Below are 22524 nucleotides of genomic sequence, written 5' to 3'. Positions count from 1 at the left end.
CCAGCCCCACTGTCAGGCAGAAAGCAGAGATTTCACCGGGTTTTAAAATCCGGATTACAAAAAATTGGGGGGGGGGGCGGGATCGTCCCCCACCTCTCAAAACAGGGGGCGGGTGGGGGCGTGTCGTGTCCCCTGTCCCCCCCCCCTGGTCCCCCACCCCAACTGTCCCTGTCCACTGTCGCCCACCCCCTCCCCCCCGGGGATTTCTGCCCCTGGCCCGGAGCACAGGGCGACGTCGCGCTATAGCCACGCCCCCCTCGCACGGCGACGCATGCGCGCAGCCCGTCAGTGACTCGCTCGCGGCCAGTGTTTGCCGTTGTCATGTCGGACAAGAAGCCGCCCGTAGACCTGGGTTTGCTGGAGGAGGACGACGAGTTCGAGGAGTTCCCGGCGGAAGGTGAGGACGATTCACTGTGGGCGGTTCACCGCTCTCCCACTGGGCCGTACCTCTCCCCGACCTCACCGGGGCCTGAGTGAGGCTGAGCCCGGGCCCGAGTGAGGCTGAGCCCGGGCCTGAGTAACTCACAGCCCGGGCCTGAGTGAGGCTGAGCCCGGGGCCGAGTGAGGCTGAGCCCGGGCCCGAGTGAGGCTGAGCCCGGGCCCGAGTAACTCATAGCCCGGGCCTGAGTGAGGCTGAGCCCGGGCCCGAGTGAGGCTGAGCCTGGGCCTGAGTCATGTGTACTTGGACCTGAGTGAGGCTGAGCCTGGCCCACAGTGTGTACCTGGACCTGAGCTGGAGCCTGGGCCTGAGCCGAGCACCTTCCTCCAGTCTGCACCACTCGGGTACAGTTAGGGTGAAGGTTAAGAATCATGTGCAAGGAGCCGAAGGAGTTTGGGTCAATGTGCTGTGGAATACAAGTTTGTCGTGAAGGATCCAGAGTTGTAGAGATGATGAGGTGGATTCTAAGTCTAATTGAATTATTAAGTGAACTGTGGATTAACGTTTTATTTTCGTGTTTTGGACGCAAGTCCCTCGTGTAAGTAAACAGTGGCGGGTGCAGAGAATATGGGAAAAAAATTAAAGTGCTGAAAATCTGAAACAACAGAAATATAGCGAATTAAGTAACCGAAAGCTAATGGAAGTTCAAGTTTTCATCAGGATAGTGCAGCGAAGCACAGAATGCAGACAGTAATAAAATAGGCCAAAGTCAGCATGGTGTTGTGAAGGGGAGATCTTGCCTGACAAATCTGTTGGGATTCCTTGAGGAAGAAATAGCAGATAGACAAAAGTGAGTGGATGTTTACAAACTTACAAAATTCTTAAGGGGTTGGACAGACTAGATGCAGGAAGATTATTCCCGATGTTGGGGAAGTCCAGAACTAGGGGTCACAGTTTAAGGATAAGAGGGAAGTATTTTATGACCGAGAAGGAAAAATCATTTTTTACACAGAGAACATAAGTTTTACACACAAAACATAAATAACGCCTTAGTTTTGATGAAATGCAGTGAGCAAACGCGATAATTGCCGATATTTTCTATCTTTATATCTGCACGGTCAACAATTTCCGCTGTTATTTTCCCTTCCGCTCCCTCTTCTCTTTACCTTCATTTTCCTTAATCTTTAGAACTCTAAAGCAGGATAGCTGTGCCTCACGGTCACCCTGACTTGCACAGTTATTTATAGCGCAAGAACTAACCGTTTTTGCGGTTTTTAACAGGTTTGAAAGTATGCGTTTCTAGCATCAATAACATGTACTGGAAGTGACGTTTGTACCCCAGTTGGATTTTGCGGCTCCATGCGTGAAGACCTATGACCCAGTGACCTTTCGTGAAATCACCCTATACTTAAGAGAGATGTGGCCCTTGTGGCTAAAGGGATCAAGGGGTATGGAGAGAAGGCAGGGATGGGATACTGAGTTGGATGATCAGCCATGATCATATCGAATGGCGGTGCAGGCACGAAGGGCCGAATGGCCTATTCCTGCACCTATTTTCTATGTTTCAGAAAGCCTCTGAAATACGATGCTATATGTGAGACTGTTAAACAAGCTGAGAGCCCATGGTATTAGAGGGCACTGAATGGCAGAAGGCAACATTTGTTTTCTGGTTGGCTGCCACTGACCAGTGGTGTTATGCAGAGGTCGGTGTTAGGGCTGCTACTCACGTTGTATATCAATGATTTGGATGATGGAATTGATAGCTTTCTGGCCACGTTTGCAGATGATTCAAAGATAGACGGAGGGGCAAGTAGTATAGAGTGAGCAGAAGGACTTGGACACGTTGAGAGAGTGGGTAAAGAAGTAGCAGATTGAATACAGCATAGGGAGGTTTCACGGCAGTCGGATCATGACCAATGATCCATACTGTTGCTACGCTACTCCAAATGGATTACACGCGATGAACTGCAGGTAGACACTTACCATTGTTTCCAGCGTGGCGGGCCCGTTAAAACCCGCTGAAATTGTCAATTTTTGCGCTGTAAATAATTATGGAAATCGGGATAAGCGTGTGAGACATTTAGCCTACTTCAGAATTCCAAAAGTGAGGAGAAATGACGGTTGATAGAAACAAGAGCTGAAGCGACAACAACGGCCAGAGTGCTTGGCGAACATTGGTCGTTTGCTCACTGCATTTCGTCAACTAAGGAATTATTTGTGTTTTTTCTTGATTCCTTTGGCATCTAAAAAGTTTCAGAAGTGATAAATCTGGCTGTAATTTTTTTAAATTGCCCATGGTTCTCGTGGGTTTTTACATACAAAATGAAAACGCATCTGTAGAAAAGGAATCAAGAAAAAACACAAATAATGCCTTACTTGATGAAATGCAGTGAGCAAACGCGATAATTCCCAATATTTTCAATGTTTACCAAGCACTTTAGCTGCTGTAGTCCCTTCAGTTCTCGCTTCTCTATACCTTCATTTCGCTTCACGTTTGGAATTCTGAAGTTTGGTACATGTCTTTCACACTTACCCTGACTCCCACAATTTTTTTCAGTGCAAAAATTCAACATTTTGGCAGTTTTTAACAGGTAGGAAAGTACGCTTTTCTAGCATTAATAACATATACCGGAAGTGACGGATGTCTTCCAGTTGGATTTAACGGCTCCGTGCGTATGAGCCAGTGACCTTTCGTGCAACCACCCTATAGCAAATTGGAGTCATGCATTTTGGCCGTAGGAATAACGGCGTAGACTATTTTCTAAAGGCAGGGGAAAATTCAGAAATCAAAGGTGCCAATGAGTGCTGGTGTAGGATTCCCAAAGAGTTAATTTGCAAATTAAATCAGTAGTAAGGAAGGCAAATGCAAAGTTAGCATTAGAGAGGGGTAGAAAATATGTAAACAGGGATTTAATGCAGATATTTTATATGGCACTGGTCAGACTACATTTGGCCCATATTCCTCCAAACATTTCCTATCCATGGACCTGTCTAAATGTCTTTTAAAAGTTGTTATAGTGCCTGCCACAACTTTTCCTCTGGCAGCTTGTGTCATATACCCACCATTCTCTGTGTGGAGAAAAGTTGTCCCTCAGATTCCTATTAAATATTTCCCCTGTCACCTTAAACCTATGTCCACTGGTTCTTGATTCCCCTCCTCTGGATAAAAGATTCTGTGCATCAACACTATGTATTCCCCTTATGATCCTGTGCACTTCTCTATATACGATACCTCTCATCCTCCTAGGAATACAGCTCTCCCTACAGCTCATGCTGCCTGTCCTGCTGAGTTACTCCAACATTTTGTGTCTATCCTTGTCAATCTTCTCTGCACTTCTGACCACCTTATCTATGTGATGCCAATTTCAAGGAACTACAGTGCCCTCCATAATGTTTGGGACAAAGAACCATCATTTATTTATTTGCCTCTGTACTCCACAATTTGAGATTTGTAATAGAAAGAAAATCACACGTGGTTAAAATGCACATTGTCAGATTTTAATAAAGACCATTTTTATACATTTTGGTTTCACCCTATAGATATTACAGCAGTGTTTATACATAGTCCCCCCATTTCAGGTCAAAATAATGTTTGGGACACAGCAATTTCATCAAAATTAAATAGCCATGTTTAGTATTTTGTTGCATATCCTTTGCATTCTATGACTACTTGAAGTCTGTGATTCATGGACATTACCAGTTGCTGGGTGTCTTCTCTGGTGATGCTCTGCCAGGCCTGTATTGCAACCATCTTTAACTTATGCTGGTTTTGGGGGATAGTACCATTCAGTTTTCTCTTCAGCATATAAAAGGCATGTTCAATTGGGTCCAGATCGGGTGATTGACGGCCACTCAAGAATTGACCATTTTTTAGCTTTGAAAAACTCCTTTGTTGCTTTAGCAGTATGTTTGGGATCATGTCCTGTGGGACATCTGAGAATTTTGGAGACACTAGGAACACAGATGCAGGAATCCTATGTACAACACAAAGTGCTGGAGTAAATTGGTGGGTCAAACAGCATCTCTGGAAGATATGGAGGTCTGAAGAATGGTCCTGACTTGAAACATCATTTACACATGTCCTTCAATGATGCTGCCTGACCTGCTGAATTATTACAGCACTTTTATGTTCTATCTAAGAATTTTGTTTTTTTTCCACACGGGGAACACAAAATGGGGAGGCAGTGGTGTTTCCTCAGATCTCGAAGAGGTCAGTGTAACGGCCACTGCTTTCGCAAAATTTCAAAATCCGAAGACCACTCCATGCTGGCTATCTGGGCAAAGGTTGGCTAACCGATGGCAGGTGACATTTGAACCGGAAGTGTGAAGTTCACATGCATACATACATACATGCAAGCTCCCACACAGTGCAGGAACAGAACGACTTGTGAGCTGAATTTTTTGTAAGTAGATGTGCCTTTTGAAAAAAATAATTAAAGTATAGGGGATCTTGGAGAATTGCATTTACTTCTGGTCACGTCGCTTGGGAAAGATGAGAGACCTGGCAAAGGGACCGAAAGGAACCATAAGGGATTTCTGTTAGTGTTTGAGGAGAGTTGTTCTTGTTGGAAGAAACAGTTTGATTGGTGTAAGAAATCATTACAGATTTAAAGAAGGTAATTAGTTGCTTCCATTGTCAGGATAAATAGACGTTTCAAGGACCAAGAGACATGGATTGAAAAGTAAAAGACATAAGATATGGGTGAGAAATATGAAGAAAATTTTGAGTGGTGGTCTGGGATTCACTTTGTAATTGTGGTAGATGCAGAATTAGTTGGGCCTTTTAAAAGAAATTGAATAAGCAGTTGAGGGAAAATAGTTTAAATGGCCAAGGGAAAAATATAATAATTTGACTGAGTTCATTACTCTACCAAGAAGCAGCATGGACTGGACGGGCTGAGTAACCACCACCTGTGTATTAACAATTGTGATTCTGAGACTTGAACCCAGGGCCTTCACATTCTGGTTACCAACTGAGGCACAGCTGATGCCTAATAAACACCATCACAACACATTTAACTTGCCGTTTATTTCCCTGCTGCTATGGGGTCCTGTTGTGCGCAAGTTGGTTGCTGCATTTGCCAACATTGTGAAAATCAAAAATAATCTGAACACCTTTTTTCATGTCCTAAGAAATGTGCCATGTAATAAGCTTGTTATTGTTAAGAATGTTTTACATCCATTTACAGCTTACATTGTTCTGGAATTTATTCCATTGTACACTTAATTTTTTTTAATTCAGATCAATTTTTGTTTGCCGATGACACTAAGTGGGAGAAGCTCCTTTACAAATAGCTTGTGCTGCTTCCCATCTTTGGCTGGTAACATTTCTAAAATTAAAAATCAGTGTAGTTTGAATTGTACATGATTGTAATTTACACTTAAGTTTGAATTGTTTGCTGTTCTGCGACTCATCAGCATCGGTAACTACCAACACTGTGGTGTGTTGGTGTTGTAACCTCTAATTTGGAAGCAAGGAATTAAAAAAACAAAACGCGTTGCATTTTCTTGGTTTTCTCTAATTGAGAAGTAAAATTAATCAAAAGTAAATGTGTTTTTCTGAGCAGTAAATTAGTATAATGATTGCCAAATGGTTATTAAAATTTCAATATCTAACCAGTTTGCCCCAAGCAAAGAATTAGACTGGTATTTAGTCAGGTATTTAACGGAAACTAATTTTTCTCAAATCAAGCAAAAAATTCTATAGCAGCACTGCAGTGAAATAACCAGTATCTTGCTTCATAAGCAGCTTTATTCCCCGTGATTACTTATAGTATTAATTTGTGCTGTTAATATTAACATAATATTTTTCATGTTAGCATGTTAATTTAACAGACCATATTCATAAATCTAGATTGAAGTCAATTTATTAAAAATATTAGCAGCTTATTGCAAAATTTACCTAAATTTACCTCCTAAATATTGAATTTCAAATCTCAATCTTTTATACAGCACATTAGGTTATGAATTTTCTGTTCTATTAGACTAATAATGAAGTGAAGCCATGGCAGTTTGAAAAAGGGTCCCGAACCGAAATGTTACATCCCTTTTCTCCGGAGATGCTGCCTGACCCACTGAGTTACTCCAGCACTTTGTGTCTATCTTTAGTGAAGCTTTGTTTATTGTCATAGTGCTATACAGAACGGAAACGCCCCACTTCACGCATCTCATCCATGCTGACCAAGTTGCCTTACTGAGATATTCCCACTTGCCTGCATAAGACCCATATCCCTCCAAAACTTTCCTATACACATACCTCTCTAAATGTCTTTGTATGCATCTCTACCACTTCTTCTGTCAACTTACTCCATTATATGCACCATCCTTTGGAAAAAGTTGCCCCTCAGGTCCCTTTAAGTAATTCCACTCACAACATAAATGTATGTACTCTAGTTTACCTCTACTACCCAATGGGGGTATTCAGGGCTCTCACAGCTTTTTTTCCCTGTTGGGGATCAGTACAGGATGAATGGGGGAGGGGGGGGGGGGCGGTCAGTACACTGTGGATCAGAGGGTCTGTGGGGGATCAGTAAAAGATGAATGGGTAGATCACTTCAAGATGGATGGGGGGATCGGTGCAGGATGAATTGGGGGATCAGTTTAGGATGGATGGGAGGGTGGCAGAAGAATCAATGCGAGGTGGATGGTGATCAGCGCAGGATGAATAGGTGGGGGGTAGATGGGGAGGGGAGCATAGAGGATGTCAGTGAGAACTGAATAGAGGCTGGAATGTGGATCAGTGCGGGATGGAGAGGAGGGGTCTCAGGATAAGGGGTGGGTGGAGGGGGGCATACGAGTGAGAGAGGGGAGGTGGGGAGGAATGAAGGTCAGCGCTCCTCGGACAACATCGCCCCGCTGCCTTGGCCGTCCCTGTCCACCGCCGCCGCCAAAGGGGGAGGTGGTTGGGATCTCTTCGCCACCGCCACCCCTCCTCCACCAGCCAACAGCAAGGTGTGGGGCCGAGCTGTATAGTCCAAAGATCCTATAGCTATAGGATCTTTGGTGCAGCTGCTTCAGACGGCAGAAGTAGGCCTCCCCCTCCCTCCCTCCTCCCGGCCTCTGCGTGCGAGAGGGTTTGTTTTGAAAGCGCCGTTGGCAGAGTGGTACGCAGCGGCTGCTATCAGGGCGGGCAGGGTGCGGGAGGAGGAGGAGATGGAGCCGCGGTCGCTGCTGCTGTTGTGCGGGGCCCGTCATTCACTCCGACCCTTCGTCACCACGCACCTAGTATCTTTGCCCCGCAATACAGCCAACACGAAACGTCACGTTCCTTTTCTCCTGAGATGCTGCCTGACCCGCTGAGTTACTCCAGTTTTTTGTGTCTAACTTCGTTATAATTCAGTATATGCAGTGCCAAGCCGGGCAAAATGAGTCGGCGTTTAGGTTGCCCGGCGGCACTTTGTGTGGTCAATGGCACCCGGGCAACCGTTAATTTCGAGCCCTGGTATTCTCCTTATCTATGTTCCTTATGGTTTTTATTAGCCTCTAATCCTTGAGGGGAAAAAAAATCCTAGGTTATCCAAACTCCTTATAAATCAAATCTTCTCCGAAATGTCTTGGATATACAGGTGCACAACCTTTTATCCGAAAGCCTTGGGACCAGCCACTTGTCGGATTTCGGACATTTTTGGATTTCCGAATGGAAGATTTTTAGCGTAGATTAGGTAGGTAGCGTGGGCGGCTTGAAAAGTCTGGAGCAGCTGCCTCGTCCCCGGAGACCGGGAGAATCATTGCATAAATGTCAGTCAGTTAGTTTGGAAGGATTTTATGTGGTGGTGGAGTAGGGGTGAAGGGGGAAACTTTAATTCTTAGTCCCCTACCTGGTCGGAGACTCCCAACCTCGCGGAGCTGGGGGCTCCGTCCGGCCGCGGGCGGCGCCGGTTGGAGCTCCGACCCCGGCAACTCTACCCCTGGCTGCGCGGCTCCAAATCCAGCGACGCTCCGCGAACGTTGGGAGTCGGCGGCCACAGCGCTCCGGAGCTTGCCGCACGGCGACCCGGTAAGGCATTGCCCGCTCCCCACTGGTATCCCAGCGCTGCGACGCCGCCGACTCCCGACATTCGCGGAGCTGGGGTGGGGGGTGTCCGGCCACGGGCCGCACTGGATTTGGAGCGCCTCGCAGCCAGGGGTAGAGTTGCCGGGGTCGGAGCTACAACCGGCGCCGCCCGCAGCCCCACCGGCCACAGCGCTGCGGAGTTTACTGCACGGCGACCCGGTAAGGCATTGGCCGCTCCCCGCCTCTACGACCAGGTAGGGGACTAAGAATTAAAGTTTACCCCTTCACCCCCCCCTTCACATAAAAGCCCTCCAAACTAACTGACTAACATTTAAGCAATGATTTACAGATGTTTAAGCGTCTCCCGGTCTCCGGGGAGGAGGCAGCCGCTACAGCAGTACAGACCTGGGTTGATCGTGGGTCGTTTCGGGTCAAGTTTGGCGCCAAACGCGAGCTTTGGTGCGCAGACGACATCTGGAAAAAATGGCCGGTTTTCGGAGTTTTCCGGTTTCCGGAACACCGGATAAAAAGTTGTGCACCTGTACTATTTCAACTTCTATTCCCATTTCTGTTCCCAATGCATTTAACACGACATGGATAAAGGTCCTTCGACACATTCAGTTTATGGAGTCTTGATTCAAACACTTTGAAATATTTTGGTGCCATCATTAATATTGAAGGAATCTCGCCAAATTGGTACATTTGGTGCTACTGATGAGGTTTCTTTTACATTTGAGACCAAGCTTAGACATGATGACCATTTCGCTGATCACTTTCCTCTGTCTGGCTTGGCCTGCTGGATCTCCTAACTGCTAACCATTTTAACTCTCCCTCTCATTCCCATACCAACCTTTCTGTCCTTTGCCTCCACTGCCACACATTAACTGGAGAACAACCCCTCACATTCCACTTGGGTGGACTATTGCCCAACGGTGTGAATATTAAATTCTCCAATCTTGGGTAATACCTTCCCCCTTTTCTCCCCCTCTCTTTCCTGTGCCTCTCCCAACTCGCTGTGCACCCATTTCTACTACCATCCCGGAGTGGCCAGGGTGCGATATCCTTGATTATGCCAATGGCCTTGCCGAGGCAGCATGAGGTATAAATTGAGTCAATGGAAGGGAAGTTGGTTTTTGCGATGGTCTGGGCTGCGTCCATAATTCGCTGCAATTTCTTGTGGTCTTGGATGCAGCTGTTCCCATACCAAGTTGCGATGCATCCTGATAAATGGCTTTCTGTGGCACATCTGTAGAAATTGGTGAGAGTTATTGGGGATATGCCAAACTTCCTAAGTTTTCTAAGGAAGTAGTAGTATTTGTGTGCTTTCATGGTCATTGCTTCAATATGAGTAGTCCAGAAGAAATTTTTTGTGATGTTGACTCCTTGGAACTTAAAGTCTCAATGCTGAAATGTAGAAGATATGAAATACACAGGAATTGCCCCATGGCCCTTTGTACCTGCTTAGCCATTCAATGAGATCCTGACTGTACAAACGTTATTCCTTGATTCCCTTATTCAAATATCTATCCATCTCTATTTTCAATATTCTCAGGATGGATAGGTAGGTGGATGGATAGATAGAAATTCTTTGTTTTGTATACCATACACAAAGTATGCAAAATCAATACGTATATGGCAACGACAAAGGCACTCCTTATTGATAAAGATTTGCTATTCGGTGGGTGAAGACATTTTCTTTCCCCTCATTCTTGAATGACAGCATCTTATTTTGAGATTGTGACCATTCAGGGGATATACCCTCCCTGCATTGCAACAGGTCGATGGCAGGTGCCAACTCCCTGACCCTTCACTTATCCGTAGAAAATATGGATAATAAGGACATCTATGTCAGACTCTTGTTTATAGTCTATAGCTTCACCGTTAACACGATAATTCCAATCAAACCCAATTCCAAATTCCTTGACTGTGGAGTCAGCACCCCCTCTGCAACTGGATCCTCAATTTCCTGACCCACAGTCCACAATTATAGATAGGTCTAAATCCTATTTACATGTTTGTTGATGACAGGTAGCGGGTCAGACATCTAACAATGACAAGATAGAATACAGGAATGAGAAATTTAATGTCTCTACGTTATTTAAGAAAGGAAAGAGATTTACTAACATGATGTCACAAAATGCACGCAACCACGGCAGATGATGTGCTGGCCGTGGTTGTTCGCGTGTGCAGGGGGAGGATTGCTGGCCGTGGGAGTGTGCATGTGCAAGGTGGTCGGCTGTGCTGGCGAATGAGGAGCGGGCGGAGAACCAGGGGCGGAGACGGATGGCGGGCGGAGACAGAGAGTGACAGAGAGATAGATGGGGGGGGGGGTGTGAAGTTGAACGATAGGTGGCCCGGGTGCTTGCCAAGCCGGGCAAAATGGCATGACTTTTAGGTTGCCCGGCTCCACTTTAGTTCACCATTGGCACCCAAGCAACCATTAATTTCGAGCCCTGCTATGTAAAATAATATTACAATCACTCCCTTTTTTAAAAAGAAAGACGGGTATTTTGGTGATATTTTCTCTTTGGTTTGACCCTTTTCAAATGACTATAGATTTTTTGAAGGTACCTTTTCTTTTTCACTTCACTCTTTTAGGTACTATTAGATAATTCCATGTTTCATCTGCTCATCCGCTTTCATTTAAAAGTAATACATAAAGCAGCTCATTTTGTGTCTTTTTTTGTTGCAGGCTGGACAGGTTTGGACGAGGATGAGGATGCCCATGTCTGGGAAGACAATTGGGATGATGACAATGTGGAGGATGACTTTTCTAACCAATTAAGGTAATATTCACTACTGGCTGTTCCCGGTTAAAGTTCCCAGATTTCTGGACACCAATGTATACGATTGAGTTATCATAATGTTAAAATCAAATGTCTTATGTACATGCCCACGTTGATTCCTACCGATGGCTGAACTAAATTCCCCCACTCTACACTTTTAGTAATTGGTCATCAGTCGCGTGTGTTTATGCATAGGAAAATGTATTGGTATATTGCTCGTTGAAGCTATATAAGGTTATATTGGAGTTCTGTGTTGTATAGGGAGAATATAAAAATAAAAGAGAAGAAATATAACATAGCAAAAATGAGCGGGAAGCCAGAGGATTGGGTAACTTTTAAAGAGCACCAGAAGATAACTAAAAAGGCAATACGGGGAGAAAAGATGAGATACGAAGGTAAGCTAGCCAAGAATATAAAGGAGGATAGTAAAAGCTTCTTTAGGTGTGTGAAGAGGAAAAAACTAGTTAAGGCCAAAGTTGAGCCTTGAAGACTGAAATGGGTGAATTTATTATGGGGAACAAGGAAATGGCAGATGAGTTGAACATGTAGGTACTTTGGATCCGTCTTAACTAAGGAGAACACAAACAATCTCCCTGATGTACTAGTGGCTACTAAAGGTCCCACAAAGGAGATTAGTGGGCAAAAGTAGTCCACATGGTATTGCGTGTAAGGTGCTGACATGGATAGAAAATTGGTTGGCAGACAGGAAACAAAGGGTAGGAACATGAACCAGGGACCATAGTTTAAGAATAAGTGGTAAGCCATTTAGAACGGAGATGAGGAAAAACTTTTTCACACAGAGTGTTGTGAGTCTGGAATTCTCTGCCTAGAGGGCGGTGGAGGCTGGTTCTCTGGATGCATTCAAGAGAGAGTTAGATAGAGCTCTTAGGGATAGCGGAGTTAAGGGATATGGAGAGAAGGCAGAACCGGGGTACTGATTGTGGATGATCAGCCATGATCACATTGAATGGCGGTGCTGGCACAAAGGGCCAAATGGCCTACTCCTGCACCTATTGTCTATTATATATCTAGGAGAATACACCATACAAATGAAAGTTGCTTTGAGGAACAATACTTTCTTATAGAACTATTCATAATCATAATCTACTATTTGTATAAGAGATATTACAACATGTAAGTGGGAACGGCACCACTTTGAACAGACGTTAGTTAAATATATTGGATATACTGCTAAGGTTTGCAGTGGTGGGTGAAGGTATCAGAAAAATAGAATGGGGAAATAAATAAGGCAAACTTGGTTAGCTGAATGGCCTTGTGTGCTGTGATATTTGTTATTTAAATTGCAGAGCAAATTAATTTATTTTTATCTTATTTTGTCCTGATATAAAATTATTATTGCGAGTGAAGTGTGTCTAAATTGAAAATCTATCAATTGGGATTGTGGGTTTGCTTCTTACTTTTTATGGTGACAGCATACCTATTTAATGGAGAAGATTTTAAAGGGAGCACTGCTTAAGAAAGAGTCATATTTTCACCTGCAACATAAAACTCCTGTTGAATTTCTATCATGTGGGTATTCCACATCTTCAACATGATCCCATGATATCACATCTTCTAAACCTCACTCCTTCTGCTTTCCATAGAGAACACTCCCTCTGCATCCCCTAGATTTACTTATTCCTTCCCACCCATTCCTCCCTTGGTACTTCCCCCTGCAACCAGAGGAGATGTAACATCTGTCCCTACATCTCCTCTCTCACTTCCAACTGTGGACCCCAGCAGTGCTTTCATCTGGTTCACAAGCACCTCTTCAAAACTTGTCTACTGCATTTGGTGCTCCTGATGTGAGCTCCTTTACATTGGCAAGACTAAGTTGTAGACTAGGTGCCCGTTTATTGAATACTCATCCTTTATCCACCAAGGCCTGTTGGATCTCCCACTTAGTAATCATTTTAGCTCCCCTTCCCATTCCATACCAATCTTCTGGTCCTGGGCTGCCTCCATCGCCCAAGTGAGGCCACAAACAAACTGGAGGAACAGCTATTCATATTCCGCTTGTGTAGCTTACAACCTTCATGATGCAGCTCCATAAGACTTTGGTTAGGCTGCATTTGGAGTATTGCATGTGGTTCTGAATGCCCCATTATAGGAAGGATGTGGAGGCTTTGGAAAGGGTGCAAAGGAGGTTTTCCAGAATGCTGTCTGGATTCAAGGGTTTCTACAGGGAGAGGTTTTAGTCTGAGACGTTGGTTGAGGAGAGGCTTGATAGAAGTGTATAAAATTATGAGAAGCATATATCGGGTAGACAGTCAGAACATTTATTCCAGGGTGGAAATGTTCAACACTAAAGGGCATAGCTTTATGGTTGGAGGGGGGAGTTTAATGGAGATGTGCAAGGCAGATATTTTATACAGGTAGTGATGGAGGCAGGTGCAATAGTGGCGTTTAAGAAGCTTTTAGATAGGTACATGGAAGTGCAGGGAATAGAAGTATATGAATCATGTACAGGCAGATGTGATCAGTTTAACTTAGCATGTTTAGCACATGTGGGCTGAAGGGCCTGTTCCTGTGCTGTTCTATGTTCTAATCCAGTGGTATGAACAATGAAACCTACAGTTTGAGGTAATACTTGCTAACTCCCCATTTTCCCATTTTCTCTCCCCACTCCCCCCAAAGGTACGGCCACATTTCCCCCACCATCTCGCATCCCTTTGCCCCAATTACTCCAATCATGTACGAATCAAACCCTCCTCACTCCCCGAAGTCCCAGGCTATGTCCTCCCTCCCGTATGAAGAGTTACAACCCAAAATGTCGTCTGTGTGTTCCCTCCACAGGTGCTGCCTGACCCACTGAGTTCTACCAAACTTTGCTTTAATGTGGACTGCCTTTAATCAGCTGGAGTTTTGTAGTTCATGTAGAGTTTTTTTTTAATATTAATTTTATTAGAAGCAATTGTACAAGGAGAAAGTAATCGACATAATTATACAATTTTCGTACAGCTTCAGTTTTAACATTTTATAAACTAATAGCGATATCGATATGCCATTTATTGTCACTATACATGTACAGTGAAACTGAAAGCTGCTCGTACTCGGTGCATACATACAATTTAGCACAAAAAACAAGAGACAGAAAAACAAAAAACAGAAGGAGATGGGGGGTGGGATAGGTGCACAATTTCTGCGGCGCTACATACATATATACATATATACAGATGGAAGTCCGAGGTGTTGGGCAGTGAAGTCAGTGCATGTGTGAATTAGAATTAATAGTAGTTATAATTCTCGGAAAGTAAATCGGAAAAAAAAGGAAAGAAGGGAAAGGAAGAAGAAAGGAAACAGAAAAGAAAGAATTTCGAAAAAGATATACGAAAAAGAAAGAAGAAAAAACCCTGAACTAACGACGATGTGGAAAAAAAAGCGGCCATATATCCCACTACCCTTCCCTACGCCCGCTCACCCGGCCCTAGAGTCGGTTTTGAATTTGTGTTCAACCATTCTGTTGTTGAAGAAATTCAATGAAAGGAGACCATATTTTGGAAAATATATCTAATTTGTCAGACAAAACCAGCCTTATTTTTTCTAAATGTAGTGTCTCGGTCATTTCTGTGATCCACAACTACACTGTGGGGACTGTTATCTTTTTCCAGAATTTAAGTATACGTTTTTTCGCAGTTATTAAACCGTAGTCAAGAAAGCGTCTTTGGAATATCGCTAACTTAGGGCAGCCCTCTGACATTCCTAATATTATTAATTTTGAATCTGACTCCAATTGAATTTTAAGTGTTTTTGAAATGGTATTGAATATTCCCGTCCAGAAGTTTTGTATTTTTATACAGGGTACAGAAGAATGGGTTCGGGAAGCTTCTTGGAAGTAACATTTATCACATTCATGTAGAGTTAACAGTATTAATGGAAACTGGTTGGGGTTAAATCAATTTTTTTTCAGTGGACAGAAAACTGGTGGTGTTGAATTAGCTGCTGATTTCGCTATTTCAATTAAATAATTTGAACAGCGTGCAAAACCTTCTGCAATTTCACTGGTATTTTTCTTTTCTTGTAAGTATAAAGGAAAAATTACAGTTACTGAAAAGCACAGCAAGGGTTGATTTTTAAAGCAAGAGACCCCAGATTGGATTCTTCTGCCAGTAATAATCCTGAATGGCTGTTTCCTGAACTTCAGACCCAAATTGATTTGTCTCTGGAGATTGAGGTTGGAGTGATGAAATATTTCCTGTCAAGTGAAAGAACTGTTTATCTATTTTGATCTAAAAGTGAAAGAGAGAGTACAATGCATGCATTGTTCCCTTAGTACTTTTCAATAAAAACGGCGCATAATTTGTGGTTTTGCATTACATTTCCCCTAAGACAATTCAATTTTTCAGTGTAATTTTCAGTTTTTCATTTTGAAAGTATTTCCCTATTTTTGATCAGTTTATAAAATTTCATCTGTAAATGTTTCTCTGTTTTAAAGTTGGTTCACGTCTAGACTTTTGTGATTCAGAGAGAATGATTTGTCTTGTCTAGGTAATTTGTGGTGGGAATGAACAGAAGTGTTCAATTTAGTTCAACTACCAGTTTTATTCCAGCAGTTTTGTATTCCTGTCCTTTAAAAGCAAGAGTTCAACTGGCAAACAAATGTATTCAGCAGCTAAACTTTCTGGTCAATCTGAAGCATTAACTCTTCACCAGATGCTGCCCCACATGAATGTTTTCAGCATTTTGATTTTATATAATTTTGTAGATAATCGTTTCCTTCTATAGACACAAATATTAGTGTATTTCCAACATTTTATTTAGAAATTAAAGAATATTCTTATGGCAATTTCTTGTTCTCTTTGGAATTTCTGTGCAAATATAAAGGAAATCAATTGATATGAGGTTAATGCAGGCAGGTGCTTCTGAGATAAAAGATCAGCCTTCATTGAATAGTGGAACAGGCACATGCAGCTAAATGGCCACCTACTGCCTCCAATTTTCTAATCTTTCTCATATGGATTTAAATAGTCAAATTTAAATCCCATCTGCCAAATTTATTTGAATGAATTCCAGCCTACCTGTCGAGCACTTTCTTTCCCTACTTATGGCAGGGTCTGAAGGTTTACATTGGCCTTGTCAGAGTACTCTGAATTGTTGGAAGCAAGTCATCCTCTATCTTGAAGGCAAGTCAAATTAGGACACAGCATGTTTCCCTTTATTAAGGAGAAATAAATGCAAAGGAGGGAATATAGTGTGTATACAAAACTAGATTCCACAAGGTAATGAATGGGGGCACCAGTTGCGTAAGAATTGCTTGAAAAAAGGTGCATTGCAGATTGAAACATTCTGGTCCAGCACCCTGACCTGTGCAGGACCGCAGATATTGCCCCTAATAATTTTCCTCTGGGCAGGAGAGCTGATCTTTTTAAATCTAGACGCTCCTGAACCATGTAAACATTCTCTTAACTGCTCCTATTCTTGAAGTTTCCACACGTCTGAAACTATCAACTGATACTGCAAAAGTTGTATTGGTTAATTAACTACAGATTAGTACAGATATTGCTTAATTTTACATCATGGCTAGAATTAGTTAATTCATCAGATTTGTACCAGAAACCCAAAACCCGCCGGACGGACCACAGGAGTTGCTGAAACACAGAATGATGGTCCAGAAGGTTAAAACCTGTAGTATTCATGCATAAACTTTTTAATTGCTGAACTAAGTAGCATTGCAACTACAATTGCATTATAATTCTTTGTTTTAGTGTAGAGGTACAGCATGGAAACAGATCCTTCGGCCCCATGAGTCCACGCTGACCATCGATCACCCCTTCACACTAGTTCCATGTTATCTTACCTCATCCATTCCCTGCACCAGGAGGGAAATTTCAGAGGCCAATTAACCATAAACCCACACTTCTATGAGATATGGAAGGAAACTGGGGCACACGACAGAAACCCAAGCGTTTGCAGGGAGAATGTACAGACTCCACATGGACAGCAGCTGAGGTCAGGATCGAACCCGGGTCTGGCGTGACTTGGAGGTGAACCTGTTTGAATGCATCTGCTGCCCTTGTTGGTTGAGGTGGTGGGTTTGGGAGTAGCCTGGGCGAGTCACCAGTGCAGTTTTTTGAGGTGGAGAGGAGGAAAACATGTAGGGTTTCTGGTCAGTATGGTTGGCTGGGGAGTTGGGAATGGCACTGACTATCAAGTGGAGGTGGTTCATCTCTTGTCAGAAGATACAGCAGAATATAGATCAGCTGCAAAAATTAGTGAAGAAATGGCAGATGGAGTTTAACCCGAGCAATGTGAGGTATTAAACTTTAGGACGTTGAATGTGAGGGGATAGTTTACAGTTAATGGCAAGTCCCTTAATAGCATTAATATGCAGAGGGATCTTGGAGTCCAGGTTAATAGCTCAGGGAGGAACAAGTTGAAAAAGTTGTAAAGAAGGCATATGATAGGCTTGTATCATTGCTTGGGCCATTGAATATACAAGGTATGAAGTCATAATGAACTCTGTAGAGCTTTGGTTAGCAGTCATTTGGATAATTGCGTGCAGTTCTGGTCACCCCATTACTGGAAAAATGTGGAGGCTTAGAGAGGTATTTTACCAGAATGCTGGCTGGATTAGAGAGCTTCAGTTTTCAGGGAGTGTCAGAGTCTTACAGCATGGAAATAGGCCTTTCGGCCAACTTATCCCATAAACGCTAGTCCCAGCTGCCTGTATTTGGCCCATATCTGTCTCAACTTGAGGATAGACACAAATGCTGGAGTAACTCAGCAGGACCGGCAGCATCTCTAAAAAGAAGGAATGGGAGATGTTTCTGGTCGAGACCCTTCTTCAGACTGAGAATCGGGATAGAGGGAGTCTAGAGATATGGAAGATTAAGGTGTGAAAACGACAGATCAAAGCAGGCGATGAAATATAAGAAATATAGGAATGGTTCATTGTTAGCTATGAGGAAGGTGACATACAGGAGGCATACATTCAGTAAAATTAATCAGTGAAGCTATACGGAGAACTAGGGTGGAGTGTGGACGGAGAGAAATGGAAAGCAAGGGTTACTTGAAGTTAAGAAAAATCAATATTCATACCGCTGGATTGTAAGATGCCCAAGTGAAATATGAGGTGCTGTTTCTCCAATTTACATTTGGCCTCTGACAGTGGAGGAGGCCTGGGCCAGAAATGTCAGTGTGGGAATGGGAGGGGAGTTAAAGTGTTTAACAACTGGAATATCGCCTAGGCAGAGGCGGACTGAAGCAGAGTGAGGCCCCACACAAATTGGAGGAAAGCACCTCATATTTTGCTTGGGCAGCTTACAACCGAGCAGTATAAATCTTGATTTCCCTAACTTCAAGTGAAATGGATGAAGAAGGTCTCGCTGGTGCACCTTACGAGTGGAGTTGACAGGTCCGTTGCTATTTCCGACATCTATTATAAGAGACTTGTTAAAAGAATGGTTTACTGTATTGTCTTTGCAAAAATAGTTAAGAGAGAAGATCGTGAGCATAGTTGATTCTTTAACGGCGGAGGGACCGGAAAGAGTGCTCGGTACTTTTTTTGGTTTCTCAAAGCAACGATGCCCATTCCGCACGCGCACACACATAAATATATATACTTCTTTAAATTAGTACAATTGACCTGCATATTTATTCTTTGGCAGGTCCTATTGTGACTAGCATAGATCTCACCACACATTCAGACCACATAGTGCATTTCAACTGAGCTCTTGTAATTTTTTCCAGTTTATAGGGTTGGGTGGACCACCAGTTGCTGGAAAATAGGTGTTCATTCAATCTATAGTAGTAGCCCTGGTGCACAGCATAGGGAAGCTCTGATTCATCAGCGGCAGGAGAACAAAGAAGGTAATTGGGCAGAGATTTCCAACCTATGATGTTTAGCCTGATGCTGAGAGGTCAAAGATACCTTTAAATAGGAGATGAGGAGGAATTTCTTTAGTCAGAGGGTGGTGAAACTGGAATTCATTGCCACAGAAGGCTGTGGAGGACGTCAATGGATATCTTTAAGGTGGAGATTGACAGATGATTAATTAGTACAGATGTCGGGGTTATAATGGAGAAGGCAGGAGAATGGGATTGAGGGAGAGATTGATCAGCCATTACTGAATGGTGGAGTAGACTTGATGGACTGAATGCCTAATTCTGCTCCTATAATTTATAAACTTATGTCAAGGGATTTGGAGTCTATGATGAGGCTACTACCTCGTACCTATATAACACTGTGCTGCCGACTCTGGTGATCTGCCCTGCTACTGGGACAAGATGAACCCAACCATTATGGTGGAGCAGTCTGGCACATTGTACGGTATGATTCTGTAAGTATAATTGTCAGGCTACTGCCTCTCCTGGCTGGAGGACAGTTCTGCCAATTTATCCCCCAGCTGTGAGATATTTGAGGGGAATTTTGCAGTATGCAAATTCGGTGCCTTAGTCAGTACCAGTTGATCAGTGATCTCTGTTCACTTTCTGTTTAAACGTAGCCCAACTGAGTGGCTTTACAGGCTACTTCAATGGACATTTAAGAGGTAGTGAGTCTGGGCTACATACAGGTCAGACGGGATGAGGATAGCAGAATTCAAGCCAATTAAGTTACAAACCTGCACGTCTTTGGAGCGTGGGAGGAAACCGAAGATCTCTGAGAAAATCCACGCGATCACGGAGAGAACGTACAAACTCCGTACAGGCAGAACCCGTAGTCAGGGTTGAACCTGGGTCTACTGGTGCTGTAAGGCAACAACTCTACTACTGTGTCACCATGCCGCCCTTGGAGTATGAACTACTGTTTAGCAATGATGTACTAATGAAAAGCAGAAGAGTTGGGATAGTTATGGAGGAATGGAATAGAACCTGGGAACTATATGCTATGTATTGTGGATCTTGGATGTTCTCTTCAGCAGAAGGCAAACCTAAGGGTATTTTCTTTTTCATTGCAGGGCTGAACTAGAAAAATTTGGATACAAGATGGAAACTTCATAGCAGAACCAATGATACCAGACTTGAAGATGTGGAACAAAGAATTCTATAATTGCTTTCAAATAGTTGTGGCTGAAAGCACGACATCAAGGAGAAAAGTTGCACAAAATTCTGATGCAATGGGCATTTTTTGTTCTCTTGCATTTTGTTTTATTTTATTTAAATAAAAATGTTGAAGTGTAACATGGACTGTGTCTGAGTTTCCCCATACTTGATTATGGTCCTATTTCACAGCATTATGGTCATATTTCACAGCATTTTGTTGTGGAAAAATTCTACATCCTAAATTGTACAGGTTTCACACAAGTTACATTTTGAGGTAGAAAGGGCAAGAATTTACTTACTAATGATTTGGGGTTTGAGGTGACATTGATAGTATTTTTAAAATGCTGAACTCTGAAGTGGACCGAGTCATAAATGTCATTTTAGAATTACTTTTGAAGATTAAATGATCCACAATTTCATGTTAACATTGAACAATTTATTTACATCACTTTGAGCAGATCTGGGTGTTCAGCTTTAAGAAAATAAAATTCAACTTGACTAAGTTTTTGGTTACCTTGTATTTCACCCTTTGATTTGACACATCTTGTCAATTGGTTGGACATTGCCTTGGAAGTTGTTTATATAAGTTCCAAATGACAGGTACCATATCATTCATCGAAACGGCTGAATAAAGTATTACATTTGATTAAATAAAGTAAATGGGTATAAACTGAAACCAACTTCAGAATCGATGATGGGAAGCACTATGCACATTTACTATTTGGAAGAGACAATTTCTGAATTGTTTTGTACTTGTGATTATTTTATTCCCCATATCTCAAAAAATAGTAATCTTTGGCAATCTATTGGGATAAAGGATAACTTCTCCACATTTTCCTTCGAGATAGCTGATGAGACTGATGTGGGAAGAACAGTCTTTAACAGTGGAGGTAGTTGAGGCAAGTACTGCAACAGCATTTAAAAAAACACTTGGAGACAGACATACGTGGATATGAAAGGTTAAGATGGATGGTCCCCTTATTCTTTGACTTTCTAACACTTTTGCACAAGTATTGACTAATAACTTCAATATTTGGGAGTTATTCAATTTTTGTGTCTACAATATCTGGGGATATGAGCAGATAATTTTGAATCTATTCATTGGATGTAATCCAGTGCTTTGAGAAAAAGAAATTATGTGAAAACGAGGAATAAAACACATGCTGTGGCATTCACCAAATTGGTATCTCCAGCTAAAAATTGTCAATCATCCTTTCTTCAGAAATGTTAGCCTCTTGTTTCTTTCTCAATGTTTCTATTTTCCGAAGCATCAATTTAATAATTGAAAAAGTAAAAAACAGCAAATTAGATCCAAATCCGGAATCATCCTTTAGCTCGTATTCCCGTCTTGTCCAATAGTTCAGTCAAGCGACCAAGTTCCTTCCCTACCCAATTCTTTGGTAATATAAAATGCAATATTATGGTAAATTATGTGATGACTAAAGTAGTTGCCAAACTTGGTGAAATTATGTAAAAACTATTCACAGTATTGAGTAGCATGAATGATTTTCATTAGCTTTAGATATTTCTGGATTTTGGCTGACTTGCTGCTATCTTAAATTATGCTTTACGAAATTTGAGATGCTGTCACAAGTTTTGGACCAAATTAAGAACTTCAAAGCTATCTAAGCATTGTATAAATTTATTCAGAAAATTGTCAATCTGATTATGAATATCTCATCGAAAGGGTGCCCAACACCAATCTTTATGGCATTTCTTATCAGAGCAGACTGCGCGACTGCCCCCTCCCCAAGCCCCCCTTGTCTGCAATGTTTCTGCACTACTAGCGGCAGGGGGTGAGGGTGGTCTACCCAACTATTACTGTTGATTTGCTCAGCTCACCCAGACATTGTTTGGGAACATCTACTCAAACATTGCTGTGTTTTGTTCACCAACACAGCCTTTCCCATGCACTGATTGCAGGTGCGAGGAGATAGACTTGTTTTCGAAGACCCTGGAATATATGTCTGTTAATTTCACTGATAACTCCATTTCACATTTTAGCTGAAATTGTCAGCTTAACCCTTACACTACAACATATTTCCTCTTCTAAGCCCACAATCAGTTCATTGGTCTTACTGATATTGAGAGCCAGGATGTTGTGCTTGCACCATTTGGTCAGTCGGTTGATCTCAGTTCTACACTCTGTGACTCATCATTCATCAATTTGCCCCAACAACGGTGGTGTCGTTGGCGAACTTGAAGATGAGTTTGCACTCTGTCTGGCTATACAGTCATGAGTATAGAGTGAGTAGAGCAGGGGGCTAAGCATACAGCTTCAAGGTGCTCCCGTACTGATTGTTATTGAGGAAGAGGTGTTTCTGCCAATTCGAACAGACTCTTGATGAGCGAGAATCCAATTGCAGAGGGATACACAGAGACCC

General features: G+C 42.7%; 1 protein-coding gene across 1 annotated transcript; it reads left to right on the top strand.

Moving 5' to 3' along the window:
• Positions 1-238: 238 nt before the first annotated feature.
• sem1 (SEM1 26S proteasome subunit) lies at positions 239-20278 on the top strand. The gene is made up of 3 exons (XM_055662456.1): positions 239-397; positions 11065-11158; positions 20056-20278. Exons 1-3 carry the CDS (start codon positions 322-324, stop codon positions 20096-20098), a joined length of 213 nt encoding a protein of 70 aa, XP_055518431.1. The 5' UTR covers positions 239-321; the 3' UTR covers positions 20099-20278.
• The last annotated feature ends 2246 nt before the right edge of the window (positions 20279-22524 follow it).

The sequence above is a fragment of the Leucoraja erinacea genome, chromosome 2, assembly GCF_028641065.1.
Source record: "Leucoraja erinacea ecotype New England chromosome 2, Leri_hhj_1, whole genome shotgun sequence".
NCBI lineage: Eukaryota > Metazoa > Chordata > Chondrichthyes > Rajiformes > Rajidae > Leucoraja > Leucoraja erinaceus.
The sequence above is the reverse complement of the archived record's forward strand: the minus strand, read 5'-3'. Positions and strand labels throughout refer to the sequence as shown.

Bases quoted from the DNA above. Each gene is read 5' to 3' on its own strand.
- sem1 (XM_055662456.1), top strand. From the start codon at position 322: ATGTCGGACAAGAAGCCGCCCGTAGACCTGGGTTTGCTGGAGGAGGAC. The intron at 398-11,064 runs GTGAGGACGATT...TTTTTGTTGCAG, and splicing joins CGAGGAGTTCCCGGCGGAAG to GCTGGACAGGTTTGGACGAG. The intron at 11,159-20,055 runs GTAATATTCACT...TTTTCATTGCAG, and splicing joins GACTTTTCTAACCAATTAAG to GGCTGAACTAGAAAAATTTG.